Consider the following 24317-nt stretch of genomic DNA (forward strand, 5'->3'; position numbering starts at 1 on the left):
TACACTGGCAAGAACCAATATCAGCAGCTACAATCAGCCCGTGTATGGCCACCTTTAGGCAGCCAATTTGGCTCCTGCAGTCGGCAGCTTATCTGCCTGTGTATGAGGCAACCCAATGGGCCTACCAGACCCATATTTATATCTTTCCCTTTAAAAGGAAAATAATCAAATCATAATCAAAGAATGCCTGCCCCAAATATGTTGTGAGTCTAAGCACTAATTACTAATTAATGGCTGATTCCTGCAATTTCCCATAGTCATCCGGCCCCTAGGTTCCATAAGGGTCAAGACACACAGAGCAACTTAGTGGCAGCTACTTGTCACTGCTACTAAGGGTAAAAACCCATGGAGTGGTTCAGTCAGCTGTGATAGATCTCTGCTATCGCGTGCAACAAACTGATCTGACAAGGCTTTCCATTGTGGAAAGCCTTTTCAGTGTGGTTTGTCGCCCGTGATAACAGAGATCTATCACGGCCGACTGAACTGATTTGTGGGTCCTTACCCTTAGAGTGAAGACACACAGAGCAACTAGTGGCAGCTACTTGTCACGGCTACTAAACACCAGAAAATCCCCTGCCATAGACAATACTGAGAATTGCCTCTGCTAAAACACACAGAGATAATTATCAGTAAATGATCAGCATTGTCTGTTTCTGAAGCCGTGACAAGTAGCTGCTACTAGTAGCTCTGTGTGTCTTCACCGTAACAGAGCTGTTTCTTAAAAGTCAGGAGACTTTACATGGCAAAAAAGGCAGTAAATAGAAAGTGCACTGTAACCTCCATACTGGGACCTGGAACTGTGTCTATTCGGATCTCTGGGTCTTACCATCTAATAATTTTCCATGGAACACGGCGAGCCCAGCAATCCGACCAATAAACGTGAAGTACGAAAGGTGATCTTCATTGCAAAGACCCGAATTGGGATTTATCTGAAGTGTGTAATTGTCCCTGTTAAGGGCAAAGAAGGAGACACATATTTAAATATAAGACATTGTGTTCTGGGCTTCTGTACCAAGGGGCGGGCCAAGCTGACCGGGCGCCCTAGGCAACCGCGATCCGAACGGTCATTGCCTCCACCGCTAATGACAAGCGGCGGGGGCAATGACAGAGGAAGATTACTAGGGGGTAGGCAGGAGAGGCTCCCAATCGTTGCGCCCTAGGCAGCTGCCTCTTCTGCCTACGCCTAGTTCCGGCCCTGTCTGTACCAGCCCCAGGAACCCACAGCCCTTCAGCCCAGAGCCCAATGAGCATGTGCAGTGCCACTGACACACAAAAGATGGCCTAACAAGACCCAAGATGAGGTGCTGCTGTGGGTAACTGTGCTGAAGGCCTGGCTCATTACTGTTGCAGGGCAGTTGTGCCTCTTGGCTGGCTCAGTAAGTACTTAGTACGTAACATACTGCATTTCTAGCCTTTTTTACACTTGTGTTATTGCACTTACGTAGCGGAGTACTCAAACAGCCCGTAGTATGGGTTGAACATCTCTTTGGACAGAAGGAAGAACCATTCCCTTGCTACTCCTCCATAATCGAGGCCTTTTTCCGACTCAAATTCAATCCATAATCTGGCTTTAAGGACATCCGGCCGCTTCACCGACATTATCCTCCTATAGGATTCCTCGAAAATGTTGTTTCTGTGAAGCTTCATCTCAAATCGATTTGGAATATCCGCCTGGCAGAGCAGAGACAGAGGGGTGAGAAACACTCCAGGCAGAGCTACAGGGGCATTGTCTGTATTACGGGGTCCCTTACACAATCACACCGGCCAAAAATCACATGGAAAATGATAGAAATAGTTAGAAGGTGCAGCAACAAGTTGTATCTTGGATGGTATAACATAGAGCAGTGCAACTTCTGTGGTACTGAGGGAATTTTTCTGGCCTACATGGTGGAGGGTTTTGACCACTCCCCTTCTTAAAACCGCACCCACTTCAAACCACACCCATGTTATCACAAGAGCTTTTAAGACCATACCCACACTAATGGTGGTAGCGCAGCAAACCCCAAATGCTTGGTCCTTACTGTAGGGATATCCCCCTTTATTCATATGTGAAAGAATTATATTATGTCATATTAAGACACCCCCTTAAATCCATATGGCTCCCCCTCCCCGGTGTGTAGCACGGCAACCCCAGCACATAATTACACACCTTAGGGACCATATAATTTGCCCTTTGCCAGCTAACTGCACTGAATAGGCCTGAGCTTTATTCTTCTTTTGAATTAACTACTTTGGTGAGAATTTGCTGCGACCCTGGTGGAACAGTGGAACATTACTGATGTCGCTCTGTATATTACTCCCCCTGCTTCATAATTAGGAGAGAGCATTGGCGTAATCAAAACAGTAAACAAGTCAGGATAATTATGCTAATAGCTTTGCAATGACAACTGGCTTTAGCACTTATTAATGCTCACTAATTGGCTGCCAAAAATAACAGGGTTTTAGTTTATGCTTAACCCTTTGGGCACCAATTACAGCCAAGATGTTCCCAATACTTTTCAAAAGATCTGAGGGGGAACAACATTGTATTATTCATACACCTATTCTGTCATCTTCATATCTACATTCACCCAACCATTCTGCATTGCATACTGGCAGCTTGGGGGCACAGGGGTAGCGCTGATGATTTGCAGGAATGGAGTCCTAGATTTAACCCCAGCCAGGGTACTATCTGCAGGGAGTGCATATTCCCCCAGTTGCGGTTCTGGGGCTGCTGCAGCCCTCCCTACCACCCTGTTTCGTGTGTATCTCTTCAGGGCTGGAGTGGGTCTGGGGCGCGCTTTGCTAGCGTGTTTTAAAAAATTGAAATTTGGTTCTTAGATATGTTGGTTTTTTGTCACCCCTGGTTCCTCCTGAGTACTTCAGGTTCCTCTCACACCCCAAAACATAGAGACAAGTAATTGGCTCCTGATAAACTGCCCCTAGTGTGTGTGAATGGGGGTAGGGACCTTAGATTGTAAGCTCACTGGTGCAGGGACTGATGGGAATGTGATAGGGACCTTAGATTGTAAGCTCACTGGGGCAGGGACTGATGGGAATGTGATAGGGACCTCAGATTGTAAGCTCACTGGGGCAGGGACTGATGGGAATGTGATAGGGACCTTAGATTGTAAGCTCACTGGGGCAGGGACTGATGGGAATGTGATAGGGACCTTAGATTGTAAGCTCCACTGGGGCAGGGACTGATGGGAATGTGATAGGGACCTTAGATTGTAAGCTCACTGGGGCAGGGGCTGATGGGAATGTGATAGGGACCTTAGATTGTAAACTCCACTGGGGCAGGGACTGATGGGAATGTGATAGGGACCTTAGATTGTAAGCTCACTGGGGCAGGGACTGATGGGAATGTGATAGGGACCTTAGATTGTAAGCTCCACTGGGGCAGGGACTGATGGGAATGGGATAGGGACCTTAGATTGTAAGCTCACTGGGGCAGGGACTGATGGGAATGTGATAGGGACCTTAGATTGTAAGCTCCACTGGGGCAGGGACTGATGGGAATGGGATAGGGACCTTAGATTGTAAGCTCACTGGGGCAGGGACTGATGGGAATGTGATAGGGACCTTAGATTGTAAGCTCCACTGGGGCAGGGACTGATGGGAATGTGATAGGGACCTTAGATTGTAAGCTCACTGGGGCAGGGACTGATGGGAATGTGATAGGGGCCTTAGATTGTAAGCTCCACTGGGGCAGGGACTGATGGGAATGTGATAGGGACCTTAGATTGTAAGCTCCACTGGGGCAGGGACTGGTATCTCTATAAAGCACTGTAAAATAGATCAGCGCTATATTACAGAATAAGGAGGAGAACTCTTTGCAAGTTTAAGAAGGAAGCCACAAAAGGGTTAAACTGAAGGGCAAACTAAGCCTATTGCATAACAGCAATGATACCTTTCACCAATAGAAACATTTATATTTACCTAAGGAAAGGCAATACTAATCTGAGGGAAAATCCAGGGTTTCTTAGTAACTCCCTGTGTATTTCCCTCCCCCCTAAAACCTCATAAAAGTAAGTTTCCCTTGAAACAGGAGCTAGAGAAGTAACCGGGAAGGCAAGCCGGGCCTTTATACACTGGGCTTTATGGCTGAGGGTAGAGCCAGTCTCCTTGGGATGAACCTTGGGAAACAAAAGCAAATGTATGAGATTATGTACCAAGTGAGCCGGGCGATTACTGACGGATGTGCTAGTCCCCTTGCTGAGTGATCCCATTACATAGTAGCGCAGAGTATCCACTCACACACAATTAGCAATTACACCCGTTACAGATCAGTCATTACTTACAGGTTTCTTCAACTTCTTCCTGAAGTAGTCGTATTTCTGCTTAAACTCTCTTGAGTAGGGGACGGCCTGGAGAAACAGCAACACAAATGTTACAGTTATACAGGGATGGGACCTGTTATCCAGAATGCTCGGGACCTGGGGTTTTCCGGATAAGGGAACTTTCAGTAATTTGGATCTCCATAACTTATGTCTACTAAAAATAATTTATTTTATTAGTTTTATTATTACAGACAAAAAGGGAATCATTTAACCATTAAATAAACCCAATAGGGCTGTTCTGCCCCCAATAAGGGGTAATTATATCTTAGTTGGGATCAAGTACAGGTACTGTTTTATTATTACAGAGAAAAGGGAATCATTTAACCATTAAATAAACCCAATAGGGCTGTTCTGCCCCCAATAAGGGGTAATTATATCTTAGTTGGGATCAAGTACAGGTACTGTTTTATTATTACAGAGAAAAGGGAATCATTTAACCATTAAATAAACCCAATAGGGCTGTTCTGCCCCAATAAGGGGTAATTATATCTTAGTTGGGATCAAGTACAGGTACTGCTTTATTATTACAGAGAAAAGGGAATCATTTAACCATTAAATAAACCCAATAGGGCTGTTCTGCCCCCAATAAGGGGTAATTATATCTTAGTTGGGATCAAGTACAGGTACTGTTTTATTATTACAGAGAAAAGGGAATCATATTTAAAAATTAGAATTATTTAATTAAAATGGAGTCTACGGGAGATGGCCATTCCGTAATTTGGAAATTTCTGGATAACGGGTTTCCGGATAAGGGATCCCATACCTGTACTTATAAATCCCAAATGTACCCTGTTTTTAATGATGATGCGGGGGGGCTATTTATTCAGGTCTGTATACTATTGGCAACAGAGTAAACACTGTGCATAACATGAAACATTTATTTATAAAAGTGCATCAAAGTTGCTCGTAAGCATAAATTCTGTAGATAATTCTGTACCCCCCAATTACCCCAAGACTATAGCCCTAGTGTATTTGGCTCAGCCCATAAATGTGTATGGGAAGCCATGGCAGCCTGGTACCCGGCACTGGATGTGGAGGAGTGACTTTAGGGCTGATTTATGAGTGGATTTGTTATTTATTATTCCAGAGAGAAATGCTGGTCGCCCAATAGACGAGGAGGAGGGTGGGGGCGGCAACTCACGACACTGGATTTGTTGCCCTTAGACCCTGATGACTCAGGAAAAGACACAGAAAAAAATACATAAACCCTGTAATGTGAAATCCTGCAAATTGCAAAGCAGCACCAGAGGCCCGTTTCCCCGGCAACCACAGCCAATGTGCTTAACTGTTTGAGGCTGAGATTGCAGAGAGGCCGTAGGGTACTTACAGGGCCAGTGATGGCGGGATTCTGAAGCCGGGGGTCCTCCCATTGGGTTATTTTGGTGTCTGCAATATAAATGTACAGAAATATTATTACAATGATGTTCCATAATGGCTTTAATCATGTATCATTCTTATGCTGCAACCTTAAAGGGGTTGTTCACCTTTAAATATTTTTGCAATTGGTCTGCATTTCTTTTATTTTTTTGTGGTTTTTCAGTTATTTATCTTTCTTTTCAGCACTTTGGTTTTTCAGCAGTTATGTGGTTGTTAGGGTTGTATTTACCCTAGCAACCAGGGAGTTTTGAATGGGAGACTGAATAATGAATATGTGAGGTGCTGAATAGGATAGGAAGTTATAAGTAAAAATAAGCAGCAATAGTTATTTGGCTGCCGGGGTCAGTGACCCCCATTAGAAAGAGTCAGAAAACCCAGACAGATATTTAAAAAATGACTAAAACAATAAAATAATGAAGACCAATTGCAAAGTTGCTAGGGCATTCTATAACATAACAAATGTTAATGTAAAGGTGAACCACCCCTATAGGCACGTTGCTTGTTGTGGTGCTGTAACTCCCACCATGCTGATGAGTGAGGGCTACACTCGCATACACGGAAACCCGGGCAGTTCTGCCCCTAAGCATTGCCCAGCCACTCTCCCTCACCCTTAGAGCAATAAATCCCAAGACACGGTTAGATATTCAGATTTACATACGCTGCATTCATTTAGGGAAATCACATGCTTCATAATAAACAAGAAGAGTCCTCTGCCAGCTGGGGGCAACTGGGGCACTGAGCTACCAAACACTGGCATCTGCACAGTCATTGGCTGACTGAATGCATTAGTGTTTAATTGACCAATAGAAAACCATCTCCTTAGATAAATCACTGCAGCTATAATGATAACTGGAGATACAGAGAGATCACTGTGGATAAATGTAGGATTAGGAGGGTTTGTCCCAAGGTCCCCATACACGTTAAGATCCAATTGCTTGGCGAGGTCGCCAAGCGAGTGGATCTTCTCCCGATACCCCCCACCTACGGGTGGGCAATATCGGGTGAATTTAGGCTAATTCGAATTAGAACGCCGGTAATAGGCGCAGTTGGTTTGGGGACCGCATCAACGAGCCGATACGGCCCCCGATCCGACTAAATTTTTTAACCTGCCCGATTTGAGGCCAGATATCGGTCAGGCAGGCCTGTTGTTAGTGCCCATACATGGGCCGATAAGCAGCCGAATTGGTCTAAGGGACTGATATCGGCAGCTAGAATCGGCCCATGTATGGGGACCTTTACTCAGCAGATCTGAACTGCCAATTGCTGATGGAAATCCATTGGGCAGATTTAAAGGGGAACTCCGGCTTCCAAACCAAAATGAAAACAACCCAGAAACCCCTAATATCCCTATCACTGTAATCTGTTCCTTCAATAAGTAGGAATAAATACCATTTTTATATGCTGAAATTCAGCTGCAAAACTGTTCTTCTCTTTCTGTATCATTTGAAATCCTGGCAGGGGAGGAGGGACTAAAACACTGATGTTACAAATTGTAACAATTTCCCACAGCTTACAGACAGCATGCAGGAACTACATAACCCACAATGCATTGCACTGGGATGTTCCTTTCCTTATTGACATCACGTGTGCAGCAGGGAATTGTGGGATTGGGAGGATACAGGCTGAAGGCAGGCTGGTGGCAGGCGACTACTGTTACATTTTATTTGAGTCACAAAGTAGCCAGCCAGATCAGCAGGGGAACAGGGGGCGGGGCTTAGGGAACTGTTCCAAACCATATTATTACATTTTTATGAAAAGGCTGCATATATTTAATTGATGGATATTGCAAAGTTGTGGGAGGAGTTCCCCTTTAAACATTGTCACATGGATGTTCGTCTCCTGAGGGGCTTGCTACTAACTGTGCCCAATGAGCAGATGTTTATGCCCAAGGCCAGGCTTGGGGGGTGATACAGTGTTTTACTAACAGATCTGTGAAGGTCCCGTGGAACTCTCTACATGAGGTATTAGTAAGGGTAGAAACAAAAGATAGAGAGGAGGAGCTGAATAGAAAGATGAGTAATAAAAAGTAACAATAACTATAAAACTGTAGCTTAGCAACTGGACCCTAGCAACCAGATAAGTGCTGAATCTCCAAACTGGAGAGCTGCAGAACAAAAAATGAAATAATCAAAATGTAATTAAAAATGAAGACCAATTGCAAACTGTCTCAGAATATCACTCTCCATCACACTAAAAGTTAACTTGTTCCTCTATGGGGGACACACAGATCCTGCCTAATTCTGGAACCGTTCAGCCTGAAGGATTTAGCTGCAGCCACGTGTCACGGAGGAACCAATATGTAACAATAAAGCTTAAAATAAATGTACTATTACTAGAATACATTTAATGACACATTCACACTCATGGGGTAAAACTATATTTGCACACAGGCAGCACACAACTGATGCCCTTTAGATACCTCCCCCAATAGTTTGTAGGGGTAGTTCATCTTTAAGTTAACTTTTAATATCCTATAGACTGGCCATTTCCCAGCAACTTTTCAATTGGTCTTCATTTTTTATATTATAGTTTTTGAATTATTTGCCTTCTTCTTCTGACGCCAGCGTTGAATGGGGGTCACTGACCCCGGCAGCCAAAACCTATTACCCTGTGAGGCTACAGTTTTATTATTGTTACTTTTTATTACTTATTTTTCTATTCAGTCCCTCTTCTATCCATATATCAAACCACGCCCGGGTTGCTAGGGTAAACTGGACCCTAGCAACCAGACAGCTGCTGACATTTCAAACTGGAGAGCTGCAGAACAAAAAGTAAAATAATTTAAAAAAACTACCAATAATAAAAAATGAAGACCAATTGCAAATTGTCTCAGAATATTACTCTCTATATCATACTAAAAGTTAACTCAAAGGTGAACAAACTGTTTAATAGCCATAAATACAAGATAAACCCAAAGTGTTAGACTGTATGTATTACAGGGTGGGCGGAGACATAAGTTACTCCTCCTACAGTGAGCGCTGAGTAGGGGAAGTTGTAGGTGCATTAATGTGTAGAAACCATACAAAGCATGCTGCAAGCAGGAAACCAAATTCAGAAGAGCTAATTGGCCACTTTGCCCCAAGGGGGGGAGGGAAAGGCAATGGCAGCGTATGGCTGTGGCACCAATACGTTTCTGAACTTCTTTTCCATGTTTCCGGTGTCCCCCACACAACTACATACTAAGGATTCCGTACTGTAGTCATACAGTATTAGGTCAATAGGATTAAAGGGGAAACAAAAATGGATGTTAATGGTTCACAAAGTCGGGAAAGGCAACCCAAAGCATCTCTGTTGGTGAATGTACTGTACCGTAGGGGGGCACCGAGCAGCTGGTACCTGTGTCTCGACACCTCAACCCTGGACTTCCTGAATAGGGATTGAAATCACATGGCTTTGAAAATACTCTTAATGGCGGCACGTTGGCATGGCAACTGGAAAAGTGTTGGAAAGTGGGGAATAGCGGCGTACTTACTGTGATCGATATAGAACGTTCGCCCATCCCCGTGGATTCTTTCCTCCCAGCCCGGCTGTGCGAGAAAATCAGTTGTAATTAATTCAGAGCTGGCAATCTTATGCACAAAGTAACGAGTAGGCAATTAGCTAACTATTAATGGCAATAGCAACTTTAGAAGCTAATGTGTAACTGTTTTCCTTTATTTCCCTGTGCAGCTATGGTGGTGTTACTGGCTCAGCCGGCATCTTACTATTACCTTAGAAGGCACTGTACTTCAAGCAGGCTGGTTACATGCATTATTTGCACCTCCATAGGGGTGTGATCTGATATCAAGGGGTGTGGCATAGCAATGGGGGTGTGGCTAGGCAAACAGGGGGATATAATAAATCTGTGCCAAAATAAGTATACCCCTACAGCTTAGGGTAAGAACCCATGGAGCGGTTGATAGATCTCTGCTATCGTGGGTGACGTGACAAACCACTCCAAAAAGGGTTTCCACCGGCAACAATAGGAGTTGCTTCTTTTCCATAGTCACGCAAAGTCGCCGACAGGAGCAAACTTTGCACAACTTTGGATTACAGAAGCAAAGTTAAGGGCTTTCCACCGGCGACTCCTATTGTTGCCATTGGAAAGCCTTTTTGGAGTGGTTTGTGGGTTCTTACTCTTAAGGGTGAAGACACACAGAGCTACTAGTAGCAGCTACTTGTCGTGGCTACAAAAATAGACAATGCTGATCATTTACTGATAATTGTCTCTACATGTGTTTTAGCAGAGGCAATTCTCAGTATTGCCTATGGCAGGGGATTTTCTTACTTTTAGTAGCCGTGACAAGTAGCTGCTACAAGTAGCTCTGTGTGTCTTCACCCTAAGGGTAAGAACCCACACAGCGGTTCAGTTGGCCATGATAGATCTCTGCTATCGCGGGAGACACACCACACTGAAAAGGCTTTCTGCTTTTAGCAGAGGCAATTCTCAGTATTGTCTATGGCAGGGGATTTTCTGGTGTTTAGAAGCTGTGACAAGTAGCTGCTACTAAGTAGCTCAGTGTGGCTTCACCCTAATAGAGGCAGTGAAAGACTGGAGTGCATGACTTTATCTGCAGAGAGCTGCTCTATACAGAAAACAGTACAACAGACCTAAATAACACATTAACCGAAGATGTACCAGGCGCTCTGGCTGCTCTTTATATAAAACAGAAACAATGAGCTCAGATACTTACAGGGAGAGGACCCAGATCATTAGGGTTCAAGGAAGCTTTTGTTCTCATGTGTACTGGGAACTTCAGTCGCGGATCCTCCTTGAATAAAAGAAAAAACCCTAAATTGCTGTTTTTGGGTAAACATAAAAGAGCAGGAAACTATCCTGCCCATCAGGGGCGCCTATACACAGGCAGACAGGCTGCCCAATGGGGCTGAACCTGCAGTATAAGTCTGCCTGTGTATGGGCACCTTTAGTGCGTAAGGTACAAAGCCATGCAGTGCAGCATACTGGGGGCTTATTTACAGAGCAATGGTTGTAAATAACATTTTACCTTGAAACCCAAAGACTTTATCTCAGACCAAGGTAAACAGACAAACTGGTTCTCAGGGAAGTCAGAAGAAACCCGGTCACAAATATTATATTTTTAAAAGAAAGTTAAGTAAAATGTTGTGTACAGGTATAGGATCCATTATCCAGAAACTCGTTATCCAGAAAGCCCCAAATTACCAGAAGGCCATCTCCCACAGACTCCATTTTAATCAAATAATTACATTTTTTAAAAATTATTTCCTTTTTCTCTGTAATAATAAAACAGTACCTGTACTTGATCCCAAATAAGATTTAATTACCCCTTATTGGGGGCAGAACAGCCCTATTGGGTTTATTTAATGGTTAATTGATTCCCTTTTCTCTGTAATAATAAAACAGTACCTGTACTTGATCCCAACTAAGATTTAATTACCCCTTATTGGGACCAGAACAGCCCTATTGGGTTTATTTAATGGTTAATTGATTCCCTTTTCTCTGTAATAATAAAACAGTACCTGTACTTGATCCCAACTAAGATTTAATTACCCCTTATTGGGACCAGAACAGCCCTATTGGGTTTATTTAATGGTTAATTGATTCCCTTTTCTCCGTAGTAATAAAACAGTACCTGTACTTGATCCCAACTAAGATATAATTACCCCTTATTGGGGGCAGAACAGTCCTATTGGGTTTATTTAATGGTTAATTGATTCCCTTTTCTCTGTAATAATAAAACAGTACCTGCACTTGATCCCAAGTAAGATATAATTACCCCTTATTGGGGGCAGAACAGCCCTATTGGGTTTATTTCATGGTTAAATGATTCCCTTTTCTCTGTAATAATAAAACAGTACCTGTACTTGATCCCAACTAAGATATAATTACCCCTTATTGGGGGCAGAACAGCCCTATTGGGTTTATTTAATGGTTAAATGATTCCCTTTTCTCTGTAATAATAAAACAGTACCTGTACTTGATCCCAACTAAGATATAATTACCCCTTATTGGGGGCAGAACAGCCATATTGGGTTTATTTCATGGTTAAATGATTCCCTTTTCTCTGTAATAATAAAACAGTACCTGTACTTGATCCCAACTAAGATATAATTACCCCTTATTGGGGGCAGAACAGCCCTATTGGGTTTATTTAATGGTTAAATGATTCCCTTTTCTCTGTAATAATAAAACAGTACCTGTACTTGACCCCAACTAAGATATAATTACCCCTTATTGGGGCAGAACAGCCCTATTGGGTTTATTTAATGGTTAAATGATTCCCTTTTCTCCGTAATAATAAAACAGTACCTGTACTTGATCCCAACTAAGATATAATTACCCCTTATTGGGGGCAGAACAGCCCTATTGGGTTTATTTAATGGTTAAATGATTCCCTTTTCTCTGTAATAATAAAACAGTACCTGTACTTGATCCCAACTAAGATATAATTACCCCTTATTGGGGGCAGAACTGCCCTATTGGGTTTATTTAATGGTTAAATGATTCCCTTTTCTCTGTAATAATAAAACAGTACCTCAATCTCAACTAAGAAGTAAGAAGACCCCAACTTGGAAATAACACAACCCTATTGGGATTAATTAAACTTTAAGAGATTTTTTTGTAGAATTAAGGTATGGAGATCCAAATTACAAAAAGATCACTTATTCAGAAACCCCAGGTCCTGAGCATTCTGGATAACTGGTCCCATACATGTACAAATTTCTACCTCAATGAGCGGAAAGGGTCAGCATTACATAAACATTACAAACTCCTCCCCGTTATGCTCATGATCCTGCTGCTTTGCCTCCAAGTGATATCAGGCATATATACATGTATGTTTTATACAATTTTGGAATCCATTATCTGGAAACCTCTGAATTATGGTAAAGCCAGCTCAAATAGACTCCATTTGAATTATAAAATGTTTAAAAATGATTTTTTATCCCTGTAAAGCATGTTGTACTTGATCCCAACTAAGATACTTTTAATCTGAAAAACCCGTGGTTCCCAGCAATAGGTGCCCCTGCTTCCCTTATAATAAGAGAACAAACATGGCTTTGATTGGTGGAGCTCATAGACACAAAATGTCACAGCTATGGGGCAAGGGGAGTGAAGAAGGCAGTGTCTAAAAGTAAATATAACACCAAATAAAATTCAGAGAGTACATTATAAAAAATGCTGTGACAAAGCGACAAAGCTTCGGCCTATGCTCCCGCCGCCCAAGGACCAGGTTACACATATACTTTATAGCGGCTGCTCTATCTACTGATTGTATTAGTTCCAAAGGCTTTAGTGTCAAATCAGCAGGTCAGTTGGTTTTCTCACAATGGCACAAATACAAACAACAAAAATAAGTTAATCAAAAACAGCGGGGGGGGGGGGGGCAATTGTTGTCTGGGCTCCCTTATGGGTCTGCCCCAGGCTTTCTTTGCTTCCCTGTGAGGCTGGGTATAGATCCCCTCTATGGGGGCTACAGGGGCTTCTACGTTATCACTGCCTTTACTCGGATAATGATCATTACTGAGCTTTGGGAATGGCATTTCTAATGAAGGTGAGTAATGATAACGCCACTTATGGTGTTGCGGGCAGGGTCACATGATACACTGCTCTGTCACTCATCTGACTGATGTCTAGCAACAGCCTTGGAAGGATTCTGACATGATTTAAAGGAACAGTAACACCAAAACGTGTATCAAAGTAATTAATATATTATGTGCTATTGCCCTGCACTGGTAAAAGTTGTGTATTTGCTTCAGAAACTCTACTATGGTTTATATAAACATAGCAGCTGTGTAGCCACTGCCATATGTATTTTGACCCAAAATGGCAAAGCACCTTTAAATTCAGAGTCGAATGCGAAGACTGGTGATGGACGTAATGCTTACCCATGTGGTAGTTTTTGTGTTATGGTCAATAAAGAATGGTCTGCCATTGGGTGCTATTCTCATCTCCCAGCCCGGCGGCAAGAAGCTCTGGGCCCCTTTGTGTTGTGGCTTTGGAGAATTATAAGGTGACGGCTGTGGAGACTGTGGGTTGGACAGGGTGTCCTTCACTGCTCTGCGCACGGGGAAGTCTTTTGCGCCCTGTACGGTTAAACACAATGCAGACGGAACCGGGATTAATCTCATTAGTACTGTGAGAGAGAGTCATGCAGAACAGTTAGCCAACAAAACTCACATTCTAAATTAAAAGAGGAAAAAATAATACGAAGCTGCTTAACCTCGGCCGCTATCTCTGTATAAGGAGGGCCCTGACGCCACGAGCTTCTCATGCCAAACCGAGCAAACTCCATCTATTGTAAGTGTATCACTAGTTAGTCCGGTTAATAATGGCTTTTACCCGGCACAGTGCAGCGGAGGCTAGGGGCTGCCATGGATCTAATAATATTAATGGAAATGGCACGGGCAGAATTTAGTTGCAGTTTGCTGTACCTCCTCCCAATCATAATAATCAGATCTAATTGCAAAGGGCCAACAGGTCGACATACTATAGATATTTATGTGCAACCTGACTCTTAATGATTGGGAGATTATACATGTAACCTATGTTAGTGTCAGGAAGGCCAATATGTTGCCATGAACAACTTGTAGATATTTTATTTTCATTATGGTGATTTGGGCTGCATTTTAGGGACACAGCACTGCTGTAAATAAAGATCACAAAGGGGTGCAAAAGCACGCCCCATAGTGCCCATTTAGATATCCGGCTGTTCTGTCTCTCATACTGAATAAGAAAATCCAAGGCAAGGTGCAGAGTTCATTTCAGCCTTGTACTTAACACTGGCCATAGGGCAGTCAGTCAGTATTGGGCCCCCGGGGCCTGTGCCGCTGCCACTCCATAACTGAATGATGTGCCAATGAGAGGATGGGCAAAGGGCTTACATGCCTCTTCCTGTCCCTTGTGAATACAGTGCTGCCAAGCAAATCCAGTGCTGTATTCACGGGGACTGCTGTAGGACTACAACTAGGGTTGCCACCTCACCCCTTTAATACCAGCCACATATTGAATCCACATCTTGCATGGCTAATTAGCAATTAATTTAGATGCATGCTGCAGACTCAACTGATTTATGTGCAGCCATGCGTCTAAATTAATTGCTAATTAGCCATACAAGATGTGGATTCAACATGTTGCTGGTATTAAATGGGTGAGGTGGCAACCCAATCTACACCATACAGACTGGCAGCAATTCAAATGGGGGGACTACACCTATCTTTTTTTGTTTTAAACTGACAATTTTTATTAGTTTTATGATTAGTTTTACATTTGGCACACTGATTAGCGCAGTTTTCTGCTTTAGCAGAAATTAAAGATTGGAAAATAGAAACAAAAGAAAAGGCCTTCTGCATTTTTAAACTAGAACTGATGGATTAGGGAGTATTCTTCATAATGACAATAACGAAAAGACATGAAAAAATATATTGATCTAAATACCAACAACTTTGCAGTTACCTAGTTATACAGTTTGGGTCAATATACATTACAGAAACCCCTACTTGGTAAGGAGAAGCAGAATTATACACACAACTCATACAATGTCTTGGAGGCTACAATTGTATCCATGTCTATAGGAAACAGATGTAGAAGCTGAGCAATAACATCCCATATTAATGAATGTGCAAGCAAATTAAGAAGAGTATTTAAGACAAACCATTTAAGATGAACACAAATGATACTTTCAGCTTTGTGGATCCCAGACTATATAACCCTTGGGTATTACAGAATATACAGTCAGGTTACAATAAGTGTTTGCAGTTGTGTAAAAGACAAGACACAGTCCCCCATTATATTCATTTCCATCTGAATGAGGCAAAGCGACAGCATCCACTGCACAACGGAAAAGACAAACTCAAAATTTTGAAATCAAAACATAAAAAATGAGTTAGGAGGAAAAAAAAAAAAAAAGTTATTTTTGAAAAGCAAAAAGAAAACAAACGAAAGGAAGATTTGATATTGCAGATTATGAAACGGAAGAGGAAAATGATGGCGGCAGGTTGAGGAGGCGGCACTGCCGGTATAGGGAGAGGGCAATGCCACCGAGGAGGCCACGTCAGCCAGAAGAGATCCCAGACAGATGAGGCAAGCTCTCACCTCGAGTGGTGCAGACAGGGTAACTGTGGGAGAACTGAGACTACGAGGCCGTCGGATCTGAGGCTCGCTCAGATGGTTACTACTGTTTGAAGTAGATCCCACTGCCCCGTCCTCGGCGTGCTGGTTTAGAGGCAAAACAAAGGTTAGCATCCTTCCTTCTCTAAAAGCAGTACGAAAAAGGTGTTAGTCATACTACAGGCAAGCGTTACTGTGGCAAATGTTGCTTTATGTGTATCGCTAATACTTGTATATGGGTTGTACGCCGCTATGGTATATAGTAGGAATTCTCCATCTTTATTTATCTAACTGGTTTCAGCAGGTGGATGTGCTACTTATTGTCCTCTGGACCAACTAGCAGTTAGGCAGGTTATATATAGGTGGAACTTCATGGACATGTGGCTTTTTTCAACCTTAAGTACTATGTTGGGACAACCCCTAGCCACTAATATCAAAGGTATGGGCTTACAGAAATGTCTACTGAACTGTATACTGACGAGAAAAACAACTGGAATTATGAAGGCAGAGCTCATGTTATACACAGAACTCATTCCTCTTCCTATCCCTATAATAACACAGTGCTTTGCCTAATGGTTAGCCTTAACGTATGCACTAATGGAGCCCCTCTAATAGAACTCTCTAATACTAATACTATACCTGTACTAGCATATCACCAGCTAAGCCACTGCCTCTATTTCTTTTTTGTACCTTTTTTTCTTTATTACTGTCATGGGAAAACATGTTTTTTTCAAAACCCATCAGTTAATAGAGCTTCTCCAGCAGAATCCTGCATTGTAATCTCTTTTTCTAAAGCAAAAACAGATATTTTTATATTTAATTTTGAAACGTCACATGGGGCTAGCCATATTCTTCATTTCCCAGGGTGCCACAGCCAAGTGACCTGTGCTCTGATAAACTTCACTCACACTTTACTGCTGTGCTGCAAGTTGGAGTGATATTCCCCCCCCCCCCCCCCAGCAGCCGATCAGCAGAACAATGGGAAGGGAGCAAGATAGCAGCTCCCAGTAGGTATCAGAATAGCACTCAATAGTAAGAAATCCAAGTCCGGCTTGGGACTCCTCCAGTTACATGGGAGTAGGAGAAACAATAGGTTAGCTGAAAGCAGTTCTAATGTGTAGCGCTGGCTGAAAGCTCAGACTCAGGCACAAGGCACTGAGATGGCGCCTACACACCAATATTACAGCTAAAAGAACATTTGTTGGCTCAAGAATAAAATGTTAAATGGCAGAGGGAACTATTTGCTATGTAACAGTGTCATTTAGTAAATAAAACATACACCATAATAATCATGGCAGTATCCCTTTGTCTATGGGTTTGGATCTCATCTATAGACCTCAACGACTTGTGCCCGTGTTCAAGATAACATTGAGCAGAAGAACCCATTTTTACTGGCACCTATGCAGATACAGATATGGGCCCCCCGGTAAAGCTTGTGAACTAGAAATGAGAAGTAAATCCCCGTGTAGTTGCTACAAGTATAAAGAAGGCAGAGGAGTTGGGATTGCAGCTTTGTGTGTTCTGGCGTGGGGCTCATCTTCATACCTGCACAATAGGTCTGGTCCATGTGGTGGTGCGATTGTTATGATTGACATAATAGGTACGGCCTTTAGCGTCTTTCCTCTCCTCCCATCCTGAAGGCAAACCCGGAGTGGTGTGCACATAGGCCACGGTTGGCTGTTTGTGTGCAGAAAACTATTACCAAACTAATACATGGCATAACAGTTATCTAGAAAACAGATCAAGCTTCAAATGCAGAAAAGGTACAAGCTTTGTACATGAAAGGTCATTTTGAAATCAGTCCCCTAAATAAGGCGTTTACACTGATAGTAGCCACACAGTACATTATTATAAAATGAGAGTTCCAAAGATAGTAAGTGATCATCAACGTAACCTGGAGTGAGACTGCACCTCAGGCACAATAGGGTTAAACATATAGGGACGTTCTGTAGAGAGTTCCATAAGCCTTGGCTCATCCTATGCAATGGTGTTATGATTGGAGAGGAAAAATGGTAGTTATAAGGCAATCATTTCTGTACAATATTTACAGCAGTGAGGAAAGCAACTCAACAAGCTCATTACCCAATTGGATTAATATAATGTAACTAGTAGCAGGTAGAAAGGAACAAACTGACTAAACTCTTGTCTAAAAGAAGAAACAGTGAATTATCTTTAAGGGCTGGTTCACCGTTATGTTAATTTTAGTATATCATAGCAACTTTGCAGTTGGTCTTCATTATATTTATAGTTTTTGATTTTTTTGCCCCCAGCAGCCAAAAATGATTTCTCTGTGATCCTAGAATTTTATTGCTTATACCCTCTTCTATTAATATTCCAGTCTCTCTGGTTGCTAAGGTAAACAAGACCCAAGCAACCAGATAGCTGCTGAAATTCCCAACTGAAGAGCTGATGAACAAAAATCTAAATAAGTGAAAACATAAAAAATGAAAACCAACTGCAAATTGTTTCTAAATACTAAAAGTTAATTTCAAGGCGAACAGCATGTAAACCCGATGACACATTGGCCAATAACATTCCGCAATCCAACAGAATAGGCTCTATTACATTTCTGTAACACTGTGTAGGACCCTCATTGTATAACATTTATTACTCTGACTTTTATTTGCAATAATTCAGATTAATAGGGGCCTTATTCCTCAATTCCCAAACTGATCCTTGAAGTACTGGAATGACTAAACCCCACCATCAGAGGATGCAATATAGAATTACAGCAGATTTCGATTGCCTTCCCCCTACTATATATATTATACTATATTATTTATAGCTGGTCCCATTCTATGGTTAATCTACCAGCAGCAGAATCCTTCTGGGCCTTCCCTCCCACCAACCAGCAGATCTGTCAGTTAACTCTGCACCTAATATGCTCTTTACTAGCAAATGAAAAACCTGCATTTGGACCCGAGACAAAAATATTAGTAATTGATTATACAAAATCACTAGTGACGTATAAACCCATATCAAAGAGTGATTGTATCTGGCAGGCAGACATTGTATCTGGCAGGGGCCCCTGTAGGGTTAGCGACCCACTCACCCAACCAATACTCCTTCCCGACAACATTAAGCGCCGGACCCCACAGTCAGACTTTTCTACATATTGTTCAGGTTTCGGATCATACCAGAAGTGCCTTAAGGTGCCCTAGAGAGAACCAAGTGCTTATATAAAGCTGTTCTAAAAAACCAATGAGGAAAGTGGCCCCCGCAGATGCCTTCATTTCTACAGAACAGCTTTATATAAGCAGTTGGGTCTCTCTAGGGCACCTTAAGGCATTCTGGTAAATTGCAAGCATTTCAAATATCTCAGGATACATCAAAAAGGAACCAGAAGCACAAAATACACCACAAAATTTTTTCCTAATTAAGTTTAAGACAGAAACCCTACATATTGGCTCCCTGAACATCTGAACACAACTGAACACTACTTAGGGGACAACATTACTCACATCATTTGAAACTCATGTTTCTAAACTTGGAAAAAAATTAGAAAAACAAAACACCCAGAAGAATGGGAAATGCCATCTCATAGCACGTCCCACAACAACCTTTATTTTATTTTTGTCTCTTGTCCTTAAAAATAAAGAGACATCTGGTATTAATATCCCCATGATAAGACTCCTGGAAGCTTAAGAGGGCCATACACAGTGGGATGCGCTCATTTGACAAGGTCACCAAACGAGCAAATCTTTCCCCCCGATATGGCCACCTTGGGTGGGGGATATTGCATTACAATGTAGGGACTGCATCACAAGCCAAGTAAAAAATCAAACCTGACCTGCCCGATTTTTGCCCAAATATGAGGTAGTATTCCATTGACTTTAAAACCTTTACTATCAGCACCTCACTGTGCACCCAAGCAGCCATGTGGGTGGGACCAGTACACTTTAAGGGCTATGGAACCCAGGCATTATTCTCCAGAAGAACACTATGGAACCCAGACATTATTCTCCAGAAGAACACTATGGAACCCAGGCATTATTCTCCAGAAGAACACTATGGAACCCAGGCATTATTCTCCAGAAGAACACTATGGAACCCAGGCATTATTCTCCAGAAGAACACTATGGAACCCAGACATTATTCTCCAGAAGAACACTATGGAACCCAGGCATTATTCTCCAGAAGAACACTATGGAACCCAGGCATTATTCTTCAGAAGAACACTATGGAACCCAGGCATTATTCTCCAGAAGAACACTATGGAACCCAGGCATTATTCTCCAGAAGAACACTATGGAACCCAGGCATTATTCTCCAGAAGAACACTATGGAACCCAGGCATTATTCTCCAAAAGAACACTATGGAACCCAGGCATTATTCTCCAGAAGAACACTATGGAACCCAGGCATTATTCTCCAGAAGAACACTATGGAACCCAGGCATTATTCTCCAGAAGAACAACAAAGGCAGCAAAACTGAGAGGCACTGCCATGGCACCCCATTATATCACTGAGGGAAAAAGGCAACTTCTATACTACTGCTCAGCACAGAGGCAGTCGGTTTCCTAATCTATTGCCACAATAATTGGGGAAGCATCACAGTCTACTCAATAAGATTTGTCTCAATAAACCCATCCCAGTTACCCCAGAATCCCTGCACTCTCATGCAGACTCCTTATATTTACCCATAACAAGAAGCAATGGAAAAATATATTAACTTCAGGCTTCGCCAAGTCAAACACTGTAGGGCCTTTGAACGTTACTCAAGAATGTTCATGTCTACTAACTACTAGGGAATTGTTCCAGTGAAAGACTGGACTATTTACTATACAGTGAAGCTATATCTTCAGAAATCCAACTTAAAGGGAAACTATAACCCCCCAACAATGTAGGTCTCTCTAAAAATATATTGCATAAACAGCTCATATGTAAAACCCTGCTTCATCTAAATAAACCATTTTCATATAAATATACTTTTTTAGTAGTATGTGCCATTGGGTAATCCTAAAAAGAAAACTGCCATTTTAAGCACTAAGGGCCGCCCCCTGGGATCATAGGATTCACAGTGCACACAAACAAGCCAAGTCACACATACATGCTAGGTCCTATCAGCCAATGAATGGGCAGAGTTCTGCCTTTTACTCCCACACTACTTCCTGTTACAGTTAGAGCTGCATCACTTCCTGTCAGCTGATCTCTGAGGGAGCACACAGCCCATCCCTAAATGGCGGCTCAAGGGAAAGTATGTAAAAAAGCAATATTTACTGATATATATTCCAGTTTGGGGAGATTCTTTAATAGGCCACTTAATATGATATAAACTATCTGTTGGTTATGTATTCATTCTGGGGGTGTAGTTTACCTTTAACTACATGCACTACATAGAAGATAATGAAAAAAACAAATTCCCTATAAAAGGTATCACTTATATAAAACTGGTCTCCGTGTTTTTCAGTTGAAACCTCCTGAGCAAACACACACAGGGGCCGCCATATATATTTGCCTTGGTTGAGGCGTTTTCCATACACAGGGGAGCATCACCTTCACTAGAAATAAATAGAGATGGCCTCTGATAGTGGAGACTATACCATGCAAGCTAAGCAATATGGCAGAACCATTGCACTATCGTCCCCTAACTGGGAAAGCAATTTAGCTTCTCCCAGGGGACGTACAGGTTCAAGTGACAGAGAGACAACTGCAAGGCAGCGAGGCTGAGAGCTGTATGAAGAGGCGCCCATGACATTTCACATTCACCAACAGTGCCACTTGGCATTCCAATGTTGTAAAGTACTCTCTGAAGTGTTAATTAAAAACCTAAATTAGGCTCAAATCTCTTATCTTAAAAAAAAGACACTTTAGAAGAGATTTGCGGTGGTGCTGGTGGTGTAGATGAAAAGAACTTGAAGTGAAGTCTGTAACAGCCTCAGTTCCGGATGTGTGCCGTTACTACACGCCATTAGAATGATAAGCATAAACACTGGGACATTAGTAATAGGAGCCCTAGCAAAGGTGTATTTCATTACCACTCCCTAAAAATGTGTTGGGAGTGTGATTGGTCGGTTAGGTGGGATGGTATTTGACTGACACTGGAGACATTTAATGGCAAAGCTGAGATAAGGGCTATCTGGCCAACACTGAAGTCCATCTCTGCCCATATGGGCACGAAAAGAGAAGGTTTCAATACATTTACTGTTCCGTATAGACTTCCACCTATTCTCCCTGGCTATTAGTAATTGTCAGTGGCCACAGGGTCCTGCTGGCTATAGGAAACATACACGTAAGGAGGAGAAGCACTTTTGCCAATGTACTGGTACCCTGCAAAGCTTTACTGCACCCCTACACTGGTAAGTGTGCTCCTCGTCTTACAACTATGTTGGGCATATGGCGGTGAAATGCTGAATGAATGTTTGGGAAAACTCTTGCAGAAGTATCTGCGCTTCATCTCTTGGAAAACCCTCTTAAGAAAATTAAAGGGGAACTCCAGCTTCCAAACCAAAATTTGTTTAAGAGCCCCACACAACTCAGAAACCCCTAATATACCTAATATATATAATATCACTGTAATCTGTTCCTTCAAAAAAAAAAACAGTTCTTCTCTTTCTGCATCATTTGATATCCTGGCAGGGGAGGAGGGACTAAAACACTGATGTTACAAATTGTAACAACTTCACCACAGCTTACAGACAGCATGCAGGAACTACATAACCCACAATGCATTGCACTGGGATGTTCCTTTCCTTATTGACATCACGTGGGCAGCAGGGTATTGTGGGACTGGGAGGATGCAGGCTGAAGGCAGGCTGAGGGCAGGCGACTACTGTTACATTTTATTTGAGTCACAAAGTAGCCAGCCAGATCAGCAGGGGAACAGGGGGTGGGGCTTAGGGAACTGTTCCAAAGCATATTATTACATTAAAAAGCATGAAAAGGCTGCATATTTGAAATTGATTTATTGCAAAGTTGCTTGAAATTACTTTTGCTTTTCAAAAAGCTCGTTTGTTTGGGTGGAGTTCCCCTTTAAGTTCTGCAGAGATCATATAAAAATCCCTTATTATGAACCAAAAATTTGAATGACATTTTTACACACTCAATCAAATATGGAACGACAGGAAGATGGCTCAAACAGATACAATGAATGCATGGCACGAGGGGCCACTGTGAAGGTAGGAGAGAACTTTACCGTAGAATCCTCACCGCCTGTGACAGTTGAGGAACGAGCTCTTCCCGTTGAGACGCTCGGCTGTTAAATGATAATGTGACCATTAAATAATGTTAAGTTGCGGCAAAAGGAATAAAGGAAAGGATTGAGTCAGGCAGGTGGAATTTGATTCGCTAGCGATGAACATGAAGATGTGAGTCGGAAGGGCTGAGAATCATTAACGACCAATTGAAATAAGTTAGTTTGAGAGACGACTCAGACACAAACGCAGGACACACATAGAGATCTACAGTGAAGCACAGATTTTTCCCAAGAAGAAAAGATGGTAAATATTGGCTGAAAAGTAGGATGAGCTGAAGAATCAGAAGCATGTAATAACGAGAAAATGGATTTGTAATAGCCTATATCTATGGGAACCTAATTGGCTTTTAGACAAGACACTTACTGACTGCCACAGGCCCCACAGTGTGGGAACATATGCTATAAATAGTCAGTAATACATGAGCATATAATACATTCTGCACACAAAGTTCAATATTTTGCATTCCAGTTTAATTATGAGTGGGATCTGCCCCAATATGACCCCTGTTAGGGTAGGTAGGCACTAAAGCTACACATAAATATCTGCTGGTTTGGTCTTCCCAAATAATATCTAAAGAAGCCAGGGGGAGCAGAACTTTTTGGACAAAATTACAGGTAAAGAGACTGCCAACCTTGAGCTGAGAGTCAGTTGAAGTCATTTACTACATTCATGGGAGGGTGCCAAATGCAAAGAAGGGTGAAGTTGGTCATACAGCACTTTGCTGCTAGAATTCCCACCATAATGATGCGCAGAGACCTGCATTTGCCGCATAAATCCCTACCTGCATTTGGCATTGCTGTATCCATGGGAGGCAGGCTAGATCCCATTGGCCGCCCTCTATTGGGCGCAATGGGCAAGCGCAGCCGCACCCTGGGCGCAAATGCTTTTTAAAAGAGCACTAAGAGCCTGGACACAAGGCATGCTTTTTTGCGCCCCTTATTACTCTTGTGTCGAGGGACTCAATATATGACCCCTGGTGTCTGTGCACATTAAGGATATAATTGATATAAATATATATATATTTCCCCAGCCACCGCAAGAGACAACGTGTGCAAATCCGAGGGGTGCAGTCAGGCCCAGTGTTAGGGTGGAACCAGACCTTAATACAGCGCTGGTCCTGACTTGGGGCTATTAAATTGTCACTTTGATTCCCGAGAGGTGATAAAACTCTATCCTGATGCCAAACTGGATGTTACCTTAACAGATCCACTTTAAAACCTGCCTACTGGTTTCTAAATAAATCTGCAGGCGCATATCCAAGCTGGTTGCACATAGAAACAAGGATACAAAGAGTACAGTAATTAGATAAGAAGAGCAATCACCCCCACCACAATCAGAAGAGTCAAAATCAGCCGT

The 24317-nt window shown here is 42.4% G+C and overlaps 1 protein-coding gene across 45 annotated transcripts in view; it reads right to left on the bottom strand.

Moving 5' to 3' along the window:
* nedd4l (NEDD4 like E3 ubiquitin protein ligase) overlaps window positions 1-24317 on the bottom strand; it is a 196109-nt gene that overhangs the window by 11146 nt on the left and 160646 nt on the right. For 20 of the 45 annotated variants that reach the window (XM_012959672.3, XM_012959670.3, XM_012959663.3 and 17 more), the window contains 11 exons: window positions 22901-22960; window positions 17311-17442; window positions 15751-15870; window positions 13545-13742; window positions 10373-10450; window positions 9172-9226; window positions 9009-9065; window positions 5650-5708; window positions 4284-4349; window positions 1442-1671; window positions 827-948 (listed from right to left, as the gene is read on the bottom strand). In XM_012959672.3, the coding sequence (XP_012815126.1) occupies window positions 827-948; window positions 1442-1671; window positions 4284-4349; window positions 5650-5708; window positions 9009-9065; window positions 9172-9226; window positions 10373-10450; window positions 13545-13742; window positions 15751-15870; window positions 17311-17442; window positions 22901-22960 (1177 nt within the window). 45 annotated transcript variants of the gene reach the window in all.

The sequence above is a fragment of the Xenopus tropicalis genome, chromosome 1 (assembly GCF_000004195.4).
Source record: "Xenopus tropicalis strain Nigerian chromosome 1, UCB_Xtro_10.0, whole genome shotgun sequence".
Classification (NCBI taxonomy): domain Eukaryota; kingdom Metazoa; phylum Chordata; class Amphibia; order Anura; family Pipidae; genus Xenopus; species Xenopus tropicalis.